The sequence below is a fragment of the Lissotriton helveticus genome, chromosome 9 (genome assembly GCF_964261635.1).
Source record: "Lissotriton helveticus chromosome 9, aLisHel1.1, whole genome shotgun sequence".
Lineage (NCBI taxonomy): Eukaryota > Metazoa > Chordata > Amphibia > Caudata > Salamandridae > Lissotriton > Lissotriton helveticus.
Window position 1 is genome coordinate 162,333,373 of NC_136070.1, and position 17,301 is coordinate 162,350,673.

Sequence of the window (17,301 nt, forward strand, 5' to 3'; positions counted from 1 at the left end):
AATATATACTAAAATTGCCAAGTTTATGAACATACAAAGCAATGCAATATGTGAGAAAAGTATTCTTTATAACACCATATTGTGAAGAAGGGAACATTCGATTTTCGATGAAAATGCACACTGAATCAACGCAAAACAATTTCACATGAAATAATGAAGAGTTTATTAGTCAATGCCCAATATATAAAAATTAAATCCAAAAAACTGTTTTAGGTGCACAGTATTCACAAGCTTAAGCATTGAAGTTGAGAATCTGGTGACAGAACTCAAGTAAAGAACGGAACAGATAAGATTCTATCATCTATTATTTACAACTGAAATATTAATTCTAAATTACCTCTCTGAGCAAGGTAGACTGAAACATAAAAAGCACACCATGCTAAGTAACGGGAAATGCAAAGAAATAATTCTGTTGTCAAATAGCTTTAAAATCTCTCATATGAAAGATGTTTATAATCTAATAGCATTTAAGTCATTTCTTTTTCCTTAGCTATGTGCAATGCCTCACCAATTTCTCTTCCAGACCCTGTTTCAGGCAAAAGAGACCTGTGCATCTACTGCTTGACAAAGAATGAGGTCATTATGCGACTCATGTGATAGGTAACTGAGAAAAGATAAAAATACTTATGGGTATATTCACAAGAACGTGTGATAACTCCACACGAGTAGCGTAACGCAACTTTTAACATCGCAGCCCATCGCAGGAAAATAAACCTGTGTCAACGTGGAATTCACAACATGGCGGTAGCATGCGATTGTCTGCCGAAACCGCAGACAATGTCCGCGATACAACCACCTCGTTGGAGACAAAAACACAAACCACAACACAAAAAAAATGGCAATGGGACCAAGTGCAATGAGAAAACTAGCGATAAGCAGCACCAGGCCTGCAACACATACCTGGCAGGCGGAAAAAATCACCATAAAAGTAGAAAAAACACCCAAACACAAACTGACCAACACCCAAGCACCATGGTGGCAGCCGGAGCAGGCGCAGAGGATGAGCGCAACCCCACAAACACCCCGGACGACCAGCCCGGGTCCTTGGGAACAGGGAAGGGCAAGGACAAGAAGAAGAGGAAGATGAAGTTCTGTCCGCATGCGAACAGGATCATAGTCAAGGAGGAACACCATCAACAACTGTTCGTCACCTCCAACGTGTCATTGGGCACCAAAAACTGAATATAGCGGGACAAGGTAAATGCCGTCGGGGAGCACAAGAGGACAATGGACGAGGTCAAGAGGCGATGGAATGACATCCACCGGCGGACCAAGGAGAAACTCTCTGCCTACCAGAAGGCAGCAACGCAGACTAGTGGTGGGGGCCTATTGCCACATATCGAGCTGGATGATATGGAGGAGCTGTTGTCTACAGTTATCAGTGTGGAGACTGTGGCCGGAGTTAGGGAATCGGACACTGCTTGACAGGATACACACAACTGCAACAGGGTGAGTGACCACCAGGTACTGGGGGGACGGGTGGGGCTGGGCACAATGGCACACATGCACAATCAAGCAGAGCACAGTGCACACCCACAATGACTCTGGGTCCTCTCCCAGATCTACAGACTGTCACAATGTACAATGCCATGCAGTCTTAATGTCAACATGTACCATGCGGCTACATACATGTGGACACATCGTAAAACACCATCTACCCTTCACATCGCAGGGGCACCGTCAACACTGGGCCTGGGTGGTAAATTCCGTTCCGCTCATGGAATTTGTGGAATTTGGGTAATTTTGCGTTCCGCGGAGAATGCGAAATTGGCCAAAATTCTGCATTCCGCGACTTCGCGAAATTTTTTGCATGTTCACGTTCTCAAGTGCGTGTTTGCGAGATATTTCCCCCCGAGCACGCAAACAGCGATTGCGAACAGTAAAAAAGCATCGCGAACAAGCAATTCTCCGTGTTCGCGGAATTTCTGCATGTTCGCGGAGATTTTTTACCATTTCGCAGAGATTTGCGTAATGCCATTACGCAAATTCTGCCCACCCCTAGTCAACACTTCCTGCAGAGCAGTCCCAGCCACTCTTCCCTGATGATGAGGAGGACAACACCAGCATCGACACCCAAGCCATCCAAGACATCATGTACCTCATCCGCAACATACCTCCAGGATCAGGGCAGGCCAGCTGCATCAAGGAGACCCCACCCACTACCCAAAGCACCTTTCAGGAGGCACCCACTGCCCCAGCACATCCCTGAGACAACCATGAACAACACATGTCCTTGCAACTCCGTGTGCTGCAGTGCCAGAGGGAGATTGCAGAGCAGGTGCGGTTGGGCTACGGCAACATGGCAACCAAACTTGATGCCATCCTTGGGTGTGTAGCCCCGCTACATGGTCTCCAACGAGCCCTGACTGACATCGCTGGAGTCATGACGTGGAGAGAAGAACATCTGTCCGCTCAGAGTGCCTCCAGCGATACCAGTAGTAAGCTGGCACACATGCGGAGGCTCATGGAGGACATGGTGCGATGGAGGCGGAAAGGATGGCAGCCACAGCTGAACATCAGCGGAATGTAGCTGGGATCTACCATGCCCTGCAAAGCCTCATCATAGCATTGCCTCCACAAGGTGTGGCGATGTTGAATGCTGCTGCCCCCACACCATCCACATCTCTGCTCCCTGGTGTGGCCATGGCTCCCTGTGTGGCAGGAGTCACCCCTCCAGCACCTGTGGTGACTATGCTACACAGTGCGGCAGATGGACCACCTCCGGCACCTGAGGTGTCAATGCCACACAGTGCGGCTGATGGGCCACCTCCGGCACCTGAGGTGTCAATGCCACACAGTGCGGCAGATGGACCACCTCCGGCACCTGAGGTGTCAGTGCCTCCCTGTGCCACAGCCGGTACAGCAACACCCCCAGGTGGGGGAGGGCACATATCCAGAGACGAGGACATGGATGGCCTTGTGATCAGAAGGGCTCAGTAGCATTCATTTCTGCCACCAGGCCTGTCCAGGTTGGTCCCGCACGTGGCCTCATGACCTTCCACTGACCCCCGATTCACTCAGATGCACTCACCTTGGAGAGTGACATGTACCGCCACATCTTGTTTGATGAACAATGACATTGTGACCAGGCAGCAGACTGCACCCCTCCTCTTCCGCAGTACTTGTCTTCCATGGATGGACTCTGTCTGGCCCTCCATGGGCTCAGCTAGTGTTGTGTATTTGGCAATGCCCTGTACCGCTCTGGCTGCGGAAAAGCCCTGGATGTGCAATAAACATCCAGTGGCACACTGCTGTGTCATGTCTTTCAACATTCATGTATGTATGAGTGGATGAATGTATGGACAGTGATTTCCCTTGCATCGATGCTCATCCTGTGGGATGCTAGTCAGAGGGTGCTACATAGCAATTTGTGTCACTGGTCCCATGGACACCACAGCAGGGACACAGACATCAGCCACTTTCTTGTCCGGACATTGACTGAACCATGCCCAGTGCCCACAAGTCATATTTGAAAGCTCTGCCATGTTTCAGCATACGGCAGGCCAGACCACTCCACTCACGCTCCCAGGGGGGCCTCGTTGCTACATGCCGCAGGTGTACTCGCTGGTGGTGTACAGGTTGCTTGTCTACTTGTCAGCATGTCACAGCCACTCCCTGAGGGCAGGTCTGCACACACACCACGCCCACCCTGCACAGACGTCACAGGCCATGTGACTCCACAAATATAAGGAGCCAACGATGTCACATACCCCTCTGCCGGTGGTGACTGGATGGCGGGCCCGAGGCCTTGAGGCCGGCATGGGCCTGCCACCATGTGGCGCTGACTGGGTTTGGACAGGGTTTGTGGCAGTCGATGTGTTGCGGCCTGCACAGGCACCCCACCACGGGACGCCGACTGGGGTTGGACAGGGTTTGTGGCTGATGCTGCATTGCGGCCAGCACGGGAACCTAGCCACGGAACGCTGACTGGGTTGGACTGGGTTGGTGGCAGATGCTGCATTCCGACCGGCACAGGCACCCCCCACCGAACGCTGACTGGGGTTGGGCAGGATTTGTGGCAGACGCTACATTGCGGCCAGCACAGGCACCCTGCCACAGGACGGTGACTTAGGGTGCACTGAGTCATTGGTACCTTGAGCTGCTGAGCGGGTGTGCAGCCTGCAATGATGGCCCGTCCTGGCGGTCCGGATTGCCCAGGATTCGTGTGCCTTGCTGGACCGCAGTGTAGGCCGTGCCAGCATCCTGCGCGGGCCTACCGCAACGTGGCCCCGCTTCCGGGGTCACAGAGTTAGTGGCACCCATTGGGCTGAGCAGCTGTGCAGGCTGTAATGTTGCTCGGTGTCCTGGTTCATACCATGCCTTGGTGTAATATAGTCCCAGGACAAGATGTGTTACCTGGTGGCCAGCGCAGCGTGGCTGCATGGTGCGGAGGTTACCATGTCTGCGGGCCCCTGCCTTGTGGCTTGCAGCGGCACGTGGTGGGACCTGCAGTCTACACGCCGGTGGAGGAAGGTGAGCAGTTTGGCCCGGGTGTGCATGGGCAGGCATGCTCCAATAGGTGGCGGGAGAGGCTGGGATGCCTCTGCCTGGGTGTGCAAGTGGTTGGAGACATACTGGTAGCAGCAGGTGAGCTGTGTAGCCTGGGTGCACAGGGTCGGCTCCCTCGCTCTCCCCCTCTCTTCTCTCTCTTCCCCTCTCTTATCTCTCTCTCTCCCCCTCTCTTCTTCTCGCTCTCTCTCTCCCCTCTCTTCTTCTCTCTCTCTCTCCCTCCTTCTCTTCTTCTTCTCGCTCTACCCCTCTCTTCTTCTCTCTCTCTCTCTCTCTCTTTCCCCCTCTCTTCTCTCTCTCCCCCTCTTTTCTTCTTTCTCTCTCTCCCTTCTTTTCTTCTCTCTCTCTCTCTCCCCCTCTCTTCTTATCTCTCTGTCTCTCCCCCTCCCTTCTTCTACTCTCTCTCTCTCCCCCTCTCTTCTTCTCTCTCTCTCTCTCGCTCCCCCTCTTTTCTTCTCTCTTTCTCTCCTCCTCTCTTCTTCTCTCTCTCTTTCTACCCCTCTTCTTCTCACTCTTTCCCCCTCTCTTCTTCTCTGTCTCTCCCCTCTCTTCTTCTCTCTCTCTCTCCCCATCTCTTCTTCTTCTCTCTCTCTCCCCTCTCTTCTTCTCTCTCTCTCTCCCCTCTCCTCTTCGCTCTCTCTCTCCCCTCTCTTCTTCTCTCTCTTCTTTTCTCTCTCTCGTCTTCTTTCTTCACCCATCTTCTTCTCTCTCTCCCTCTCTTTTCTCTCTCTCCTCTCTTCTTCTCTCTCTCTCCCCATCTCTGCTTCTCTCTCTCCCCCTCTCTTCTCGCTCTCCCTCTCTCTCCTTCTCTTCTTCTTCTCTCTCTACCCCTCTCTTCTTCTCTCTATCTCTCTCTCTTTCCCCCTCTCTTCTCTCTCTCCCCCTCTTTTCTTCTTTCTCATTCTCCCCCCTCTTTCCTTCTCTCTCTCTCTCTGTCCCCCTCTCTTCTTATCTCTCTGTCTCTCCCCCTCCCTTCTTCTACTCTCTCTTTCTACCCCTCTCTTCTCTCTCTCTCTCTCTCTCTCTCTCCGCCTCTCTTCTTCTCTCTCCCTCTCGCTCCCCCCTTTTCTTCTCTCTCTCTCTCCTCCTCTCTTCTTCTCTCTCTCTTTCTACCCCTCTCTTCTTCTCACTCTCTCCTCCTCTCTTCTTCTCTCTCTCGCCCCTCTCTTCTTCTCTCTCTCTCTCTCTCTCTCCCCCCTCTTCTTCTCTCCATCTCCTTCGCTCTCCCTCTGTCCTTTGATGTGTGCAGGACACTCCTTCTCATCGTGTTTTTGTCTTGCAGGCTGTGACCTACGGAGTGTGTCGAGGGGAGCCGCCATGTGCCAATGTGATTTCTGTGTTGTTTCAATAAAGTTTAATTGTTTGCTTCAATAGTGAATGTGTGATGGTCATTTCTGTGCCAACACATGCATGTCACCAGTTGTGATTGTGCAACATCAGGCGGATTATTTGGTACATGATTAGGTGTAGCTGATTTGGCATGTCTTTGCCAGGGGTGAAGGGGGCGGAGGGTCCTGGGGTGGTGGTGGTGGATGTTGTGGCCCTCTTGGGTGTCCGCCCTGCATATTCAGTTGCTCCATGGCATATGTTGCCCTTCCGATGACGCCCTGGGCCGGGCTCCCTATTGTGGTGCAGGCTACCGTCCGACTTTACACTAAGTCAGAGCAGATGTAAATATCCTGCTGCTAACACGCCTTATCGCGTGTTTTGTGTTCTTATCGCCGATCTGTCTGGTTGTTGTGAATGTTAAGGTGTGGTGTTGACATGTTTTTTTTGCATGGGAACGCCTACTCTGCATCTCATTAGCGAGTTGGCGGAGTATTATATGGCGCTGTTTTTTGCGGCTGCTATCGCGGGGAAGTGGTGCTATGGGCTGTTAGCACCTCCTTGTGAATGGTGGGGCAAATTTATCACGACTTTGGCTGCGATAAAGTGCCCTAAATTCGGCCATAGCTCCTTGTGAATATACCCCTCTATTTTACTGCAGCATTCCGATGTTCTCATAAAATGTGTTTGTGACATCATAGCCATGTGCTACGTTATTAACCGAGCCAAAATGGTTCCAATGATTAACCTTAAACAAATACGTTTATTAGCTTATGTTACATAGGTGAAATTTGGAAAATAAGTCATTGAGAAGAGAGCGAATTCTTTTTCAACAGTGTGATGTAGGCACAGTTTCACTTCTAACACCCAAAAGATTTGTAGTTAACTGGCTCAAGCTATTTAGCAAATAGCGGGTTGTACTGTACATATCAACATTTTAGCATTTTGAGTGAAAGTTTAAATAAACTGAATGTGTATAATGACTTATTCTACAAATCAATTTACTTGACAACTCAACTAGAACAATTTAGGATAACCGGAGAAGATAACAGAGACAAGTCCCCAATATGAAATGATGGAAGAACGAAAAATAGTGGGAATCAGAAAAAGATGTACTGTACCTTGATTCCTACCTGGGTGAAAAACGGCTCATAAATTTCCACTCCTTTATCAGATCCCTGCAACAATATCTCTTGACCGCGTCTCCAGCTGTATCGGACAGGTGGGTTGGAGTTGGCAATGCACCGAAGAAACACAGTCCTTTCATAGTAAAACTGTTCCTTTGCTTCTCCTATACTCTGATGGACAGTTACAATAGGATCATCTAAATCTGTAGTAAAAAATGCAAGAAAACCAACACTGTTAATGGTACAATAAATTGTTAAGTATCATCACTTGGACAACAACAACAGCAATGTATTTTTCAGTTTCCAAATTTCACTGTACAATTCTGAAACAGCTGCTTTCCTCTGATAAGGGATTGTTGTTGTACAAAGTTTTTGGTTTGTTAACAATACTGTTTTACAATACAAGTTCTTGAAGGTATAATTTAAGTTGTAGTAATCATACAAAACTAGGTGTTGTTGAAAAATCTTTAAAAAACACCATACACAATGCTCAAAATATCGTTTTTGGATGTTTCAGTAGCAATGAGGGGGACACGGGTAGTGAAGTACGCTGGGATGATTCCTAAGACATACCAGCACCTACAGATATAAATAATGCAATGGCACACTACAAAACCAGAATTAAAGTTCTAAAAGTTGTGTCTTTGCTAAAAAGATATATTTTTGGTTTGCAGGTTGCAGATTCGAGTGTGGTTTCCTCAGCCTTTCAGGCTTCTGAGTGTAAGAAATGATACCATATAAACGTTTTCTGTATACAACACTTTGGTGACATAATTAGCAGATACTTATTAATATTATCAAGAGCATAAACAACAATGTGAGTGCAATTTGTTTAGCATTTGATAAATCGGCCAGATACTCTATTATGTTGCTGTAAAAACCAAGAATAAGATATAGTTGATGGAATGAACCAAAACAAAGAGGATAGCTGCCTATAGCTGGCAGTGCCAGTGACATCGGTACATAATTTCAAGTTTAAAAAAAGCAGCTCGGCAAGTGTGGAGATAATGTTAATGCTTTATTAATAAAGTTACAAACAACAAAGTTAAACTGGGAAGTAAATGTGGAGATAATATTAATGCTTTATTAATAAAGATACGAACAACAAATTCAAACTGGGAAGTACGTGTGGAGATAATGTTAATACGTTATTAATAAAGTTACAAACAACAAAGTAAAACTGGGAAGTAAATGTGGAGATAATGTTAATGGTTTATTAATAAAGTTACAAAAAACAAAGTTAAACTGGGAAGTAAGTGTGGAGATAATGTTAATGCTTTATTAATAAAGTTACAAACAACAAATTCAAACTGGGAAGTAAGTGTGGAGATCATGTTAATGCTTTATTAATAAAGTTACAAACAACAAAGTCAAACTGGGAAGTAAGGATTAGGAATAAGACTGAGTGAATGGGAAGGCAGTGTTTAGATTACAGCTGCGTTCTTATGGGTTAAAAGGATATCTGACAAGATAGGACAAGGTGCATTAAAAAGAAGGCAAAGCCAGTGAAAATTATTTGATGAGGCCATCTGAGCAGGTAGAGGTACACAGATTACTGTGAGAAGCCAAAGATATGTCAGGAGGAAGGGAAAAGGGGATCAAAGGGATCCCTAATGCACAGTCCTTTTTCCATGTTTTAAAAGCGGAGTATTTTAACCTTGAATACATGCAAGGAGATTAGATTAGAGTTTGCCCAAAGTAACTAATAATACAGATTTCCTCCTGGGGCCATATTGTGATGGGCTTTGCTAGCGCAGCTTAGAGCCCAGCCCCTGTTTAATGAGCCAGTAGTGTGTAAAGTGAAATAATGTAAACTAATATTTCTCTGATTAGTGCTTTATTTTTAGACAGCATTGCTCAAAAGGAGGCAAATCATGCTCACTGTTACCAGGTTGTCCTATCGAAAATAAAGCGCTATCTCAGGGAAACATCAGATTAACAGTGCTTAATTTGTAAAATAATAAGTGCCAGGGCCCTTTCCAGGAGGCCCCTGTAGCTTGTACCACCCATTGCCCCATCATCGTTGCCAATTACAAATACCAATGACCAAAACAACTAAACAACTACTAACTAGCTGGTGAGGCAGGTATTAGTAGTTATTAAAGTATATTGTATTCATAAACAACCGTTGTTCTGCTCATCTCTAAATTAGATGAGCAGCGCCACCATGTGGCAGAGTGTCATAAGTGTGGTGATGACAATTAAGTTCCGGTGCCGAGCACTGGAAACCAATTAAGTATCGGTGCCGAGCACCGGAAACCACCACATCAAATTAAGCACTGGGTTAAAAGATTTAACCGTACATATTTCAGGAATATATAAAAGGCGCTCTGCTCTGCACTGAACCTGCAAAAGTTCTCTGTCTTCAAGGTATGCTAGTTTTAATGGGGCTGCCCTCTGTAAATGGAATCTATGACAGAATATCGAGAATGCAAATATCGACAGACAAAATATCGGCGCTGGAATATCGAAGGCAAGTATATCGACACCCTATCTACAACATGGTAAGTACAAAAATATCGAAAATAAAATATCGGTTTTTTTCAAGTAGAAAACAAATATTAAATTAAATAAATAATACTTATATATAATTTAAACTTATTTAAAAATGTATTATAATGTTTAAAATGAATAAATAATACATATTTAATATTAAAAGTTTAATTAAAATTAAACATACAATATATAATATATACTTAATTAAGAAATATATATTTATTAAATTATTTAAAATATTAACAAATACTATAAATTAAAATACATCAACACTCATAAAATAATAACATAAATAATATTAAATAATTATATTTAATAAATAACAACAATTAAATATACTTTCAATATTAAAAAAATTAATTAAATACAACATTATGTAACATATTAAATACATAAATAAATATAAATAATATTGGATAGCGTAAGGGTAAAAATTACTATTCAAACTCCAAAGGGTGCAACAGTAGGGAAAGCGTTGGATAGCAGGTGGGTAAAAATTACTATTCCCACTTCAGTAACTGCAATAGTAGGGAAAGCGATGGATAGCGTAGGGGGAAAAATTACTATTCCCACTCCAGAGATTGCAACAGTAGGAAAAACGTTGGATAGCGGGTGGGTAAAAATTACTATTCCCACTCCAGTGAGTGCAACAATAGGGAAAGCGTTGGATAGCGTACGGGTAGAAATTACTATTCCAACTCCAGAGGGTGCAACAGTAGGGAAATCTTTGGATAGCATAGGGGTAAAATTACTATTCCAACTCCAAAGAGTGGAACAGTAGGGAAAGAGTTGGATAGCGTAGGGGGAAAAATTACTATTCCCACTCCAAAGAGTGCAGCAGTAGGGAAAGCGTTGGATAGCGGGTGGGTAAAAATTACTATTCCCACTCCAGTGGGTGCAACAGTAGGGAAAGCGTTGGATAGCGTAGGGGTAAAATTACTATTCCAACTCCAAAGAGTGCAACAGTAAGGAAAGAGTTGGATAGCGTAGGGGGAAAAATGACCATTCCCACTCCAGAGAGTGCAACAGTAAGGAAAGCGTTGGATAGCGGGTGGGTAAAAATTACTATTCCCACTCCAAAGAGTGCAACAGTAGGGAAAGCGTTGGATAGCGGGTGGGTAAAAATTACTATTCCCACTCCAGTGAGTGCAAAAGTAGGGAAAACGTTGGATAGCAAGTGGGTAAAAATTACTATTCCCACTCCAGTGGGTGCAACAGTAGGGAAAGCGTTGGATAGCGGGTGGGTAAAAATTACTATTCCCACTCCAGTGAGTGCAACAGTAGGGAAAGCGTTTGATAGCGTACAGGTAAAAATTACTATTCCAACTCCAATGAATGCAACAGTAGGGAAAGAGTTGGATAGCGTAGGGGGAAAATTACTATTCCCACTCCATAGAGTGCAACAGTAGGGAAAGCGTTGGATAGCGGGTGGGTAAAAATTACTATTCCCACTCCAGAGAGTGCAACAGTAGGGAAAGCGTTGGCTAGCATAGGGGTAAAATTACTATTCCATCTCCAAAAAGTGCAACAGTAGGGAAACATTTGGATAGCGTAGGGGGAAAAATTACTATTTACACTCCAGAGAGTGCAACAGTAGGGAAAACGTTGGATAGCGGGTGGGTAAAAATTACTATTCCCACTCCAGAGGGTGCAACACCAGGGAAAGCTTTTAATAGCGTAGAATTTTATTTTAACCTACTTAGAAATTATTCTTATATTTGAAATAATGTATAAATAATGTTTTTAATACATCAACATCAATAAAAACAATTACTAATTAATAAAACCAATTAAATTTAAAAAAATTAATTGACAATAAATTAACAACAAACACCATTAAATAATAATAATTAAATATTACTCACCAAATAATGAAAATATTAAAAAATAAAAAAAAATAATAATAAAAATAACTATTTATCATAAAAATAAAAAATAAATTACATTTAATTTACAAATAAAATTCAAGAAACAATATACAATATATAAAAAAATTGTAAAAAAGTTTACCAACCAATTAATTAATGATTTTTTCTAGTTATTAAAAAATAATTACGATTTAAAAATATTAATTCCCAATTAAATACATTTATTATGTTTAAAAATAATTATTTGCCATTTAATAATTAATTAATACATTAATTATCAGTAAAAAATGTGTTTAAATAATTAAATATTTACAATTAAATTACTTCCCACCCAATACCCCTATAAAACAACACGCTTCAATACTAAAACATCACATTTAATAAAAATTAACAATAATTACCAATTAAATAATTAATTTATCAATTAGAATAATTAATTTCCAAATAATAAATAATTACAAAATACATTATACATCAAATAAATTAAGTATTTACAATTAAATTACTTCCCACCCTATTCCCCTATAAACCCACAACCCACTCTGGTACTAAATCATAACATTTAATAAAAATTAACATTAATTACCAATTATTAAATTAATTTATCAATTACAATAATTAATTGCCAATTAATGAATAATTACTAATTTAATTATACATAAAAATAATTAATTAATTACAATAAAATCACTTCCCACCCTATTCCCCTATAAAGCCACAACCCGCTCTGATACTAAAAAATTTCATCTAATAAAAATTAACATTAATTACAATTAAATAATTAATTTATCAATTAAAATAATTAATTGCCAATTAATAATTAAATTAAAAATTATTTACACATAAATAAATCATTCATTATTTACAATTAAATTACTTCCCACCCTATTCCTCTATAAACCCACAAGCCGCTCCGGTACTAAAACATAACATTTAATAAAAATTCACATTAAATACCAATTAAATAATTAATTTATCAATAAAAATAATTAATTGCCAATTAATAATTAAAATACAAATTAATTACACCTAAAAATATCATTAATTATTTACAATGAAATGACTTCCCACCCTATTCCACAAAAAAAAAACACAACCCGCTCCGGTACTAAAACATATAATTTACTTAAAAATTAATTTATTAATATATACAAAAAAAATACACATATAATATAAATTATTTTAAATACTTAACAAATACATATAACACATACATAATACAAAACATAAAAAAATACTAATATCGATATTAGTGACATCGAAATTAGTTACATCGATATTAGTGACATCGAAATTAGTTACATCGATATATATGCTATCGATATTACTAACTTCGATATTACTTACATCGATATAAATGAATTCGATATTACTTACCTTAGGATCGATATTCTGCCCAACGATATTCTTGACATCGATATTCATGACCTTCGAAATTTCAAACACGATATTTCGGTAGGTCGATATTTACAACTCGATATTTTGACTGTGTACCCTGTAAATGGGTGCCCTATTAGAAAGAGGCATTTAATAAAGTCCTCCTCTCGGAAGTCAGAAATTATGCATTTTCTACTTTCAAAAAAATTAGGGGATTGTCTTTACTAGGCCCAGGTGGAATTATAATTCCATTTGCAGAATTGGCAAAAGTTGGGTAACTCCGTCGGTGCCAGGCGTAATTATTCTGTCCTTCGTGGCTTACAGGAGCAATGTCAGGCTCCACAACGCGCATGTGCAAGTGAGATTTGCTGGCCACTGGCAGTATTTCCAAACACCATGGAGCCTTCCGTTGCCATTTTATAATGCCGGCGGGCACAACCAGTCGTGGTCAGACGGGGCTACCGTTTGAGTAGGTTTGCTGCCGCTCACGTAGATTTTCAGAAAAATCAACTTGAATGGCTGCAAGCTCTTGCGCAACGCAAGGTGGCATTCATGCTGAATTTCAGCACTGCTCGGGCTACCGGCACTGAAATTCCTTGCTACTAGCGCTAAATTACAGCGCAAGCACCATATTTTCCGCCCTATGGTGGAGTTCCGCGGAAACTCACTGGGTTTTTCTATAACTCTGCATAATTCCGCAGAGTGAAACTCCATGAGTTCTGCCCAATCCTGGTCTTTACATCAACTATATGTCTCATTGTAGTCTATAATTAAGCATTTTGGTACACACTGAGATAAACCATTTGGTTAAATTTACTGCAATTTAATTAGAGGCATATTTGTTAGCACAATTTTATGCTATAAAAACAAATATAAACAATGTTTTATGAGTGTGAAAAATCTTCCCTTGTAAAATAATAGTGCATACAAGCAAAAAGGTAATTCCTTGTAGTTTTAACTCTGAGGATTAAGAAAGAAACAGCTACAAGATGTAATAACTCTCATGCTGTATAAATGTCCTTTCATTCATTGTTTGACATTGACAGCTTCAGCCAGTGCGGGCAGGAGAAAGGGATGAGTGGCGGGTGTTTCTCTGTTCAGACACACATATTCCTAATATGTAAGTAATGTATTCTTGTGACACTGATTCCTGGTATACTGCGATTTCATGTAGTGACCATTTTTATCTACTCGCCAACTTCTCTAAAGCCACCAAAGAGAAGTTTTTGAAATTTAGGTTAGGAGTATTACCAACAGCATACCATCTGCCACCTTGGCTGCGCCCGCCTAAGCCAGCAACGTGCCGCCTGTGCAGGGATGGAGAGGAGGACATAGTCCACATCATTACCATCTGCCCTGAGCTGATGAAGGAACGCCGGTCACTTCTTAGACCCATTTTTAACAAAAACCAAATACGGACGTGCCGACAAGCAGTGCTTGCAAGCTTCTTAGGCGATGACATTCAATTAAGCTGCCACTTGGTAAAATTTTTAACTGCAGCAGATCTTCGATTAAAACAGCTATCATCGGATCATCGATGAAGCTGTACTGGAACAGAGATGGCGATGACCTGTCAATTCTTTGCGCTCACATCTGTGACTTTGTTTTTAAGCATATAATTTTTAAGCATTTTTTTGGCACATACAAGCTCCAAAGAAAAATATCAAAAGGTTATTTACCATTGTATAAACCAATGAATGCTGAGACGGGACTATACACTACAAACATGCACTGATCACGGCCTCACGAACTGCTGTTTACCTCAACCGATAAAAATGAAGAAACAACACTAAGGGTCATCAAGGTTGGGGGAGGGAATCCGCTCCGTGATCTTAATGTGCGCTTTTTAATTAAGGTCATAAGCTTATTTTAAACTAATGTTTTATTGCTTATAAACGATGCTCATATATCTTTTTTGTAATGGTTTTAATTAACTGCACAATAAATATATGTAGTGGCCATTTAATTTCTACCAGCCAAGATGTTATTTGATCCATTGTTCCTGTTTGCAATCCCTGTCACGTTATGCCCACTTTCTTTTATGCCACTCTTGGCTACATGCCGTCCAGTTGCCACACATAGCAGCCAGAATAGTCATTATGGTTGTGCTTCCACATATGCTAGCCAACTGATCATGTGACAGTGTTTCCCCACATGCCACCTAAATGATCATGTGACTATCGTCCTCTGCACCAGGCTTGCTAATCTTGATACGTCTTTCAGTGAAATTCCAGCTAATGCATGTATGCCAGGAATGCATTGTAACACCACTCATATGCATGATTACGCATATACATGAACACATATACACACATACATACTGATACAAACATACACCGCATATGCACCCCTCCCTTCCTTAAAACTGTCCAGTACATCCATAAGGGTGAGGATGCAGCATAGAAGATTATACCACAGCAAGGAGCTTTTATATTTAGACCCCTCCATTGTTTTTGCAACACAGCACCTGAATACCTTCATGGGTGACAAACAACAATACAATATGTGAGGGGACATGTCGAGTCCCTTTCACCCACAGTCAATAGTACTGGATGCATCCCCACTCAACTCACCCATTCTTTCCATCTGCCGATTGCCACCTTGCCTCACTGAGACAGCCTGAGACCCAACTTTGTTTTTGGTTAGAGATTGCAAATATCTTAGGTTGTATTTTATTTACACTTTTCAACCAAACGCACAATAATTTTTTTTTACATGACGTTACATTGCTCTGCATGTTTTAACAGATTCAGCAATACATCAAGTCACCTAACCCCTGTACCACCCCAGCAAAAAACTTTTGTGTGCTCATGGTTAGTCTGTACCTAGATCACCCCATACCCATTAGAGAACCAGCATGCACAACCAGGCCATACCTTAGTCCCCTGGTGCAGACAGCATCCTCCAACCCACAAAGGACCAGTTTCCCAAAGTGCCAATATGCATGTCCTAGGTTAGGCTAGGGGCTGCGGAAGGGACCATCCCACCTTCTGTAATTGTAGCTTCTCTACCACATGTTTCAAGCACACCCCTTCAAGGTCCCACTGACACTGATCATCTCATGAATGTATTACTTAGTGACTTGCAAGGATGACCTGAAAATCCCTGCCAACCATGAACTCACCTCACCACATGGTTCATCGACCACCTGTGAGACATATTGGTGTACAAAAGTGGAAACGTTGCTCACAAACATGGCATTACCCTCAGGAGGCAAAAGAAAACGCTCCCCACTGATAGAGCCTGGAGATACAATCCAACCTATATGATCTCAGCAACTGCGAGAGCTGCCTGTTCAGGCGCTTGGTGGATTCATTCAGCACGCACCGAGGCACTATATGAGACCAAGCAATCAACGCTTCCGGGAAACACTCAGCAAGCCTCATAACCTCACACCCAATGTCCTCAAATAGGTCTCTACATCTGATTTAAGCCATATCGGTACCCCCAATGTGTAAGATGACCAGAGGTGGAAGTCCCCTTGGAATTAGCTTGTACACCTCTGACTGGAGACCCCCTACCTTAAGCCCCCCTTGACCATGCCACTGCTTATTGAACCTGTTAGCCTTAATATGCGTCGCAAATACACAAGATCAATATGCTTCCCAGGCCCTCAGGAAAAGAGTGGCCAAACACCCACATCCCTCTAGCACCTATATGCACAGAAGAAGGGAAGATATAAAAACACTGTTAGATGTCAGATCACATGCAAATGCACATACTGCCTGTATCACTCAGACCGCCATCTCTCAATTATTTGCACCTGCTGTCTATCCAGACCCATTCCGGTCCTGTATGTGGTAGCCCCTATGCAGAGTATATGTGAGATGAAAACAGGTGGCTTGACCCTGGTTGCCACTAGCACGATCCTCAGGACCTTAGCGAACTGGTATCTAGAGAGCAGGGAGGTGTCAGAGTGCCAAAACTGTGCTGTGGCTGGACCATGAGGCCGCAGTCCCAGATAGTCAATGAGAGACGCCACTGGCAGCACTGGGAGCTCAGTGCCCTATGCAAAACTATATGTTCAACCTGGGCCAACCCGGTATAGCCATAACAGAATAGGTAAAAAGCTGCTTTAAACAACTCACATTGCAAATAGCAAACATCTGGCAACTTTGAAACCAGGGCAACCAGTCTCTCTACATCAATGGACCATCTTGTATATTTGTGCCCCTCCTCAAGCCTGCCCCAACCCATTAAGGCTTTCTTGATAAGAAATGAAAAGGCTCAGTCTTTGCAACCACCCAGCTTTGAAAAGAATGAGAGATCACCCAAATGCTTCTTCTCAAATGCTGCTGGTCAGCCAACCCCCCTCAGCTTAGCTATGAACACCACCTAGAATAGATTGTGCAAAGGCTACCTCCCAAACTATGACTCAAGACCTCCAGATATCACTGGAATCCCCCCAAAGCTCTCCTTGACTTAGGTGCTAAGCTGGCTGCCACAAGGTCTGGTAGGACAGGGTGCCAAGCCTTCAGAGATGGCGTGGGAATGGTGTAGGGTGCGCTGCTTCCTCATGGTGGTGACTTCTAAAATCCTGCAACTTTAGGTGGGATAAAGCATCAACAGTGATATTGAGTATTCCCAGGTTTAGCCTT

The 17,301-nt window shown here is 42.6% G+C and overlaps 1 protein-coding gene across 6 annotated transcripts in view; it reads right to left on the reverse strand.

Annotated features, from left to right (window-relative positions):
• Positions 1-17,301, reverse strand: part of MDGA2 (MAM domain containing glycosylphosphatidylinositol anchor 2) — a 1,540,171-nt gene that overhangs the window by 730,423 nt on the left and 792,447 nt on the right. For 3 of the 6 annotated variants that reach the window (XM_078659694.1, XM_078659693.1, XM_078659696.1), the window contains one exon: positions 6,969-7,165. In XM_078659694.1, the coding sequence (XP_078515820.1) occupies positions 6,969-7,165 (197 nt within the window). Of the gene's footprint in view, positions 1-6,956; positions 7,166-17,301 lie in introns of all 6 variants that reach the window. The other 3 variants (XM_078659692.1, XM_078659695.1, XM_078659691.1) reach the window with 1 other exon arrangement.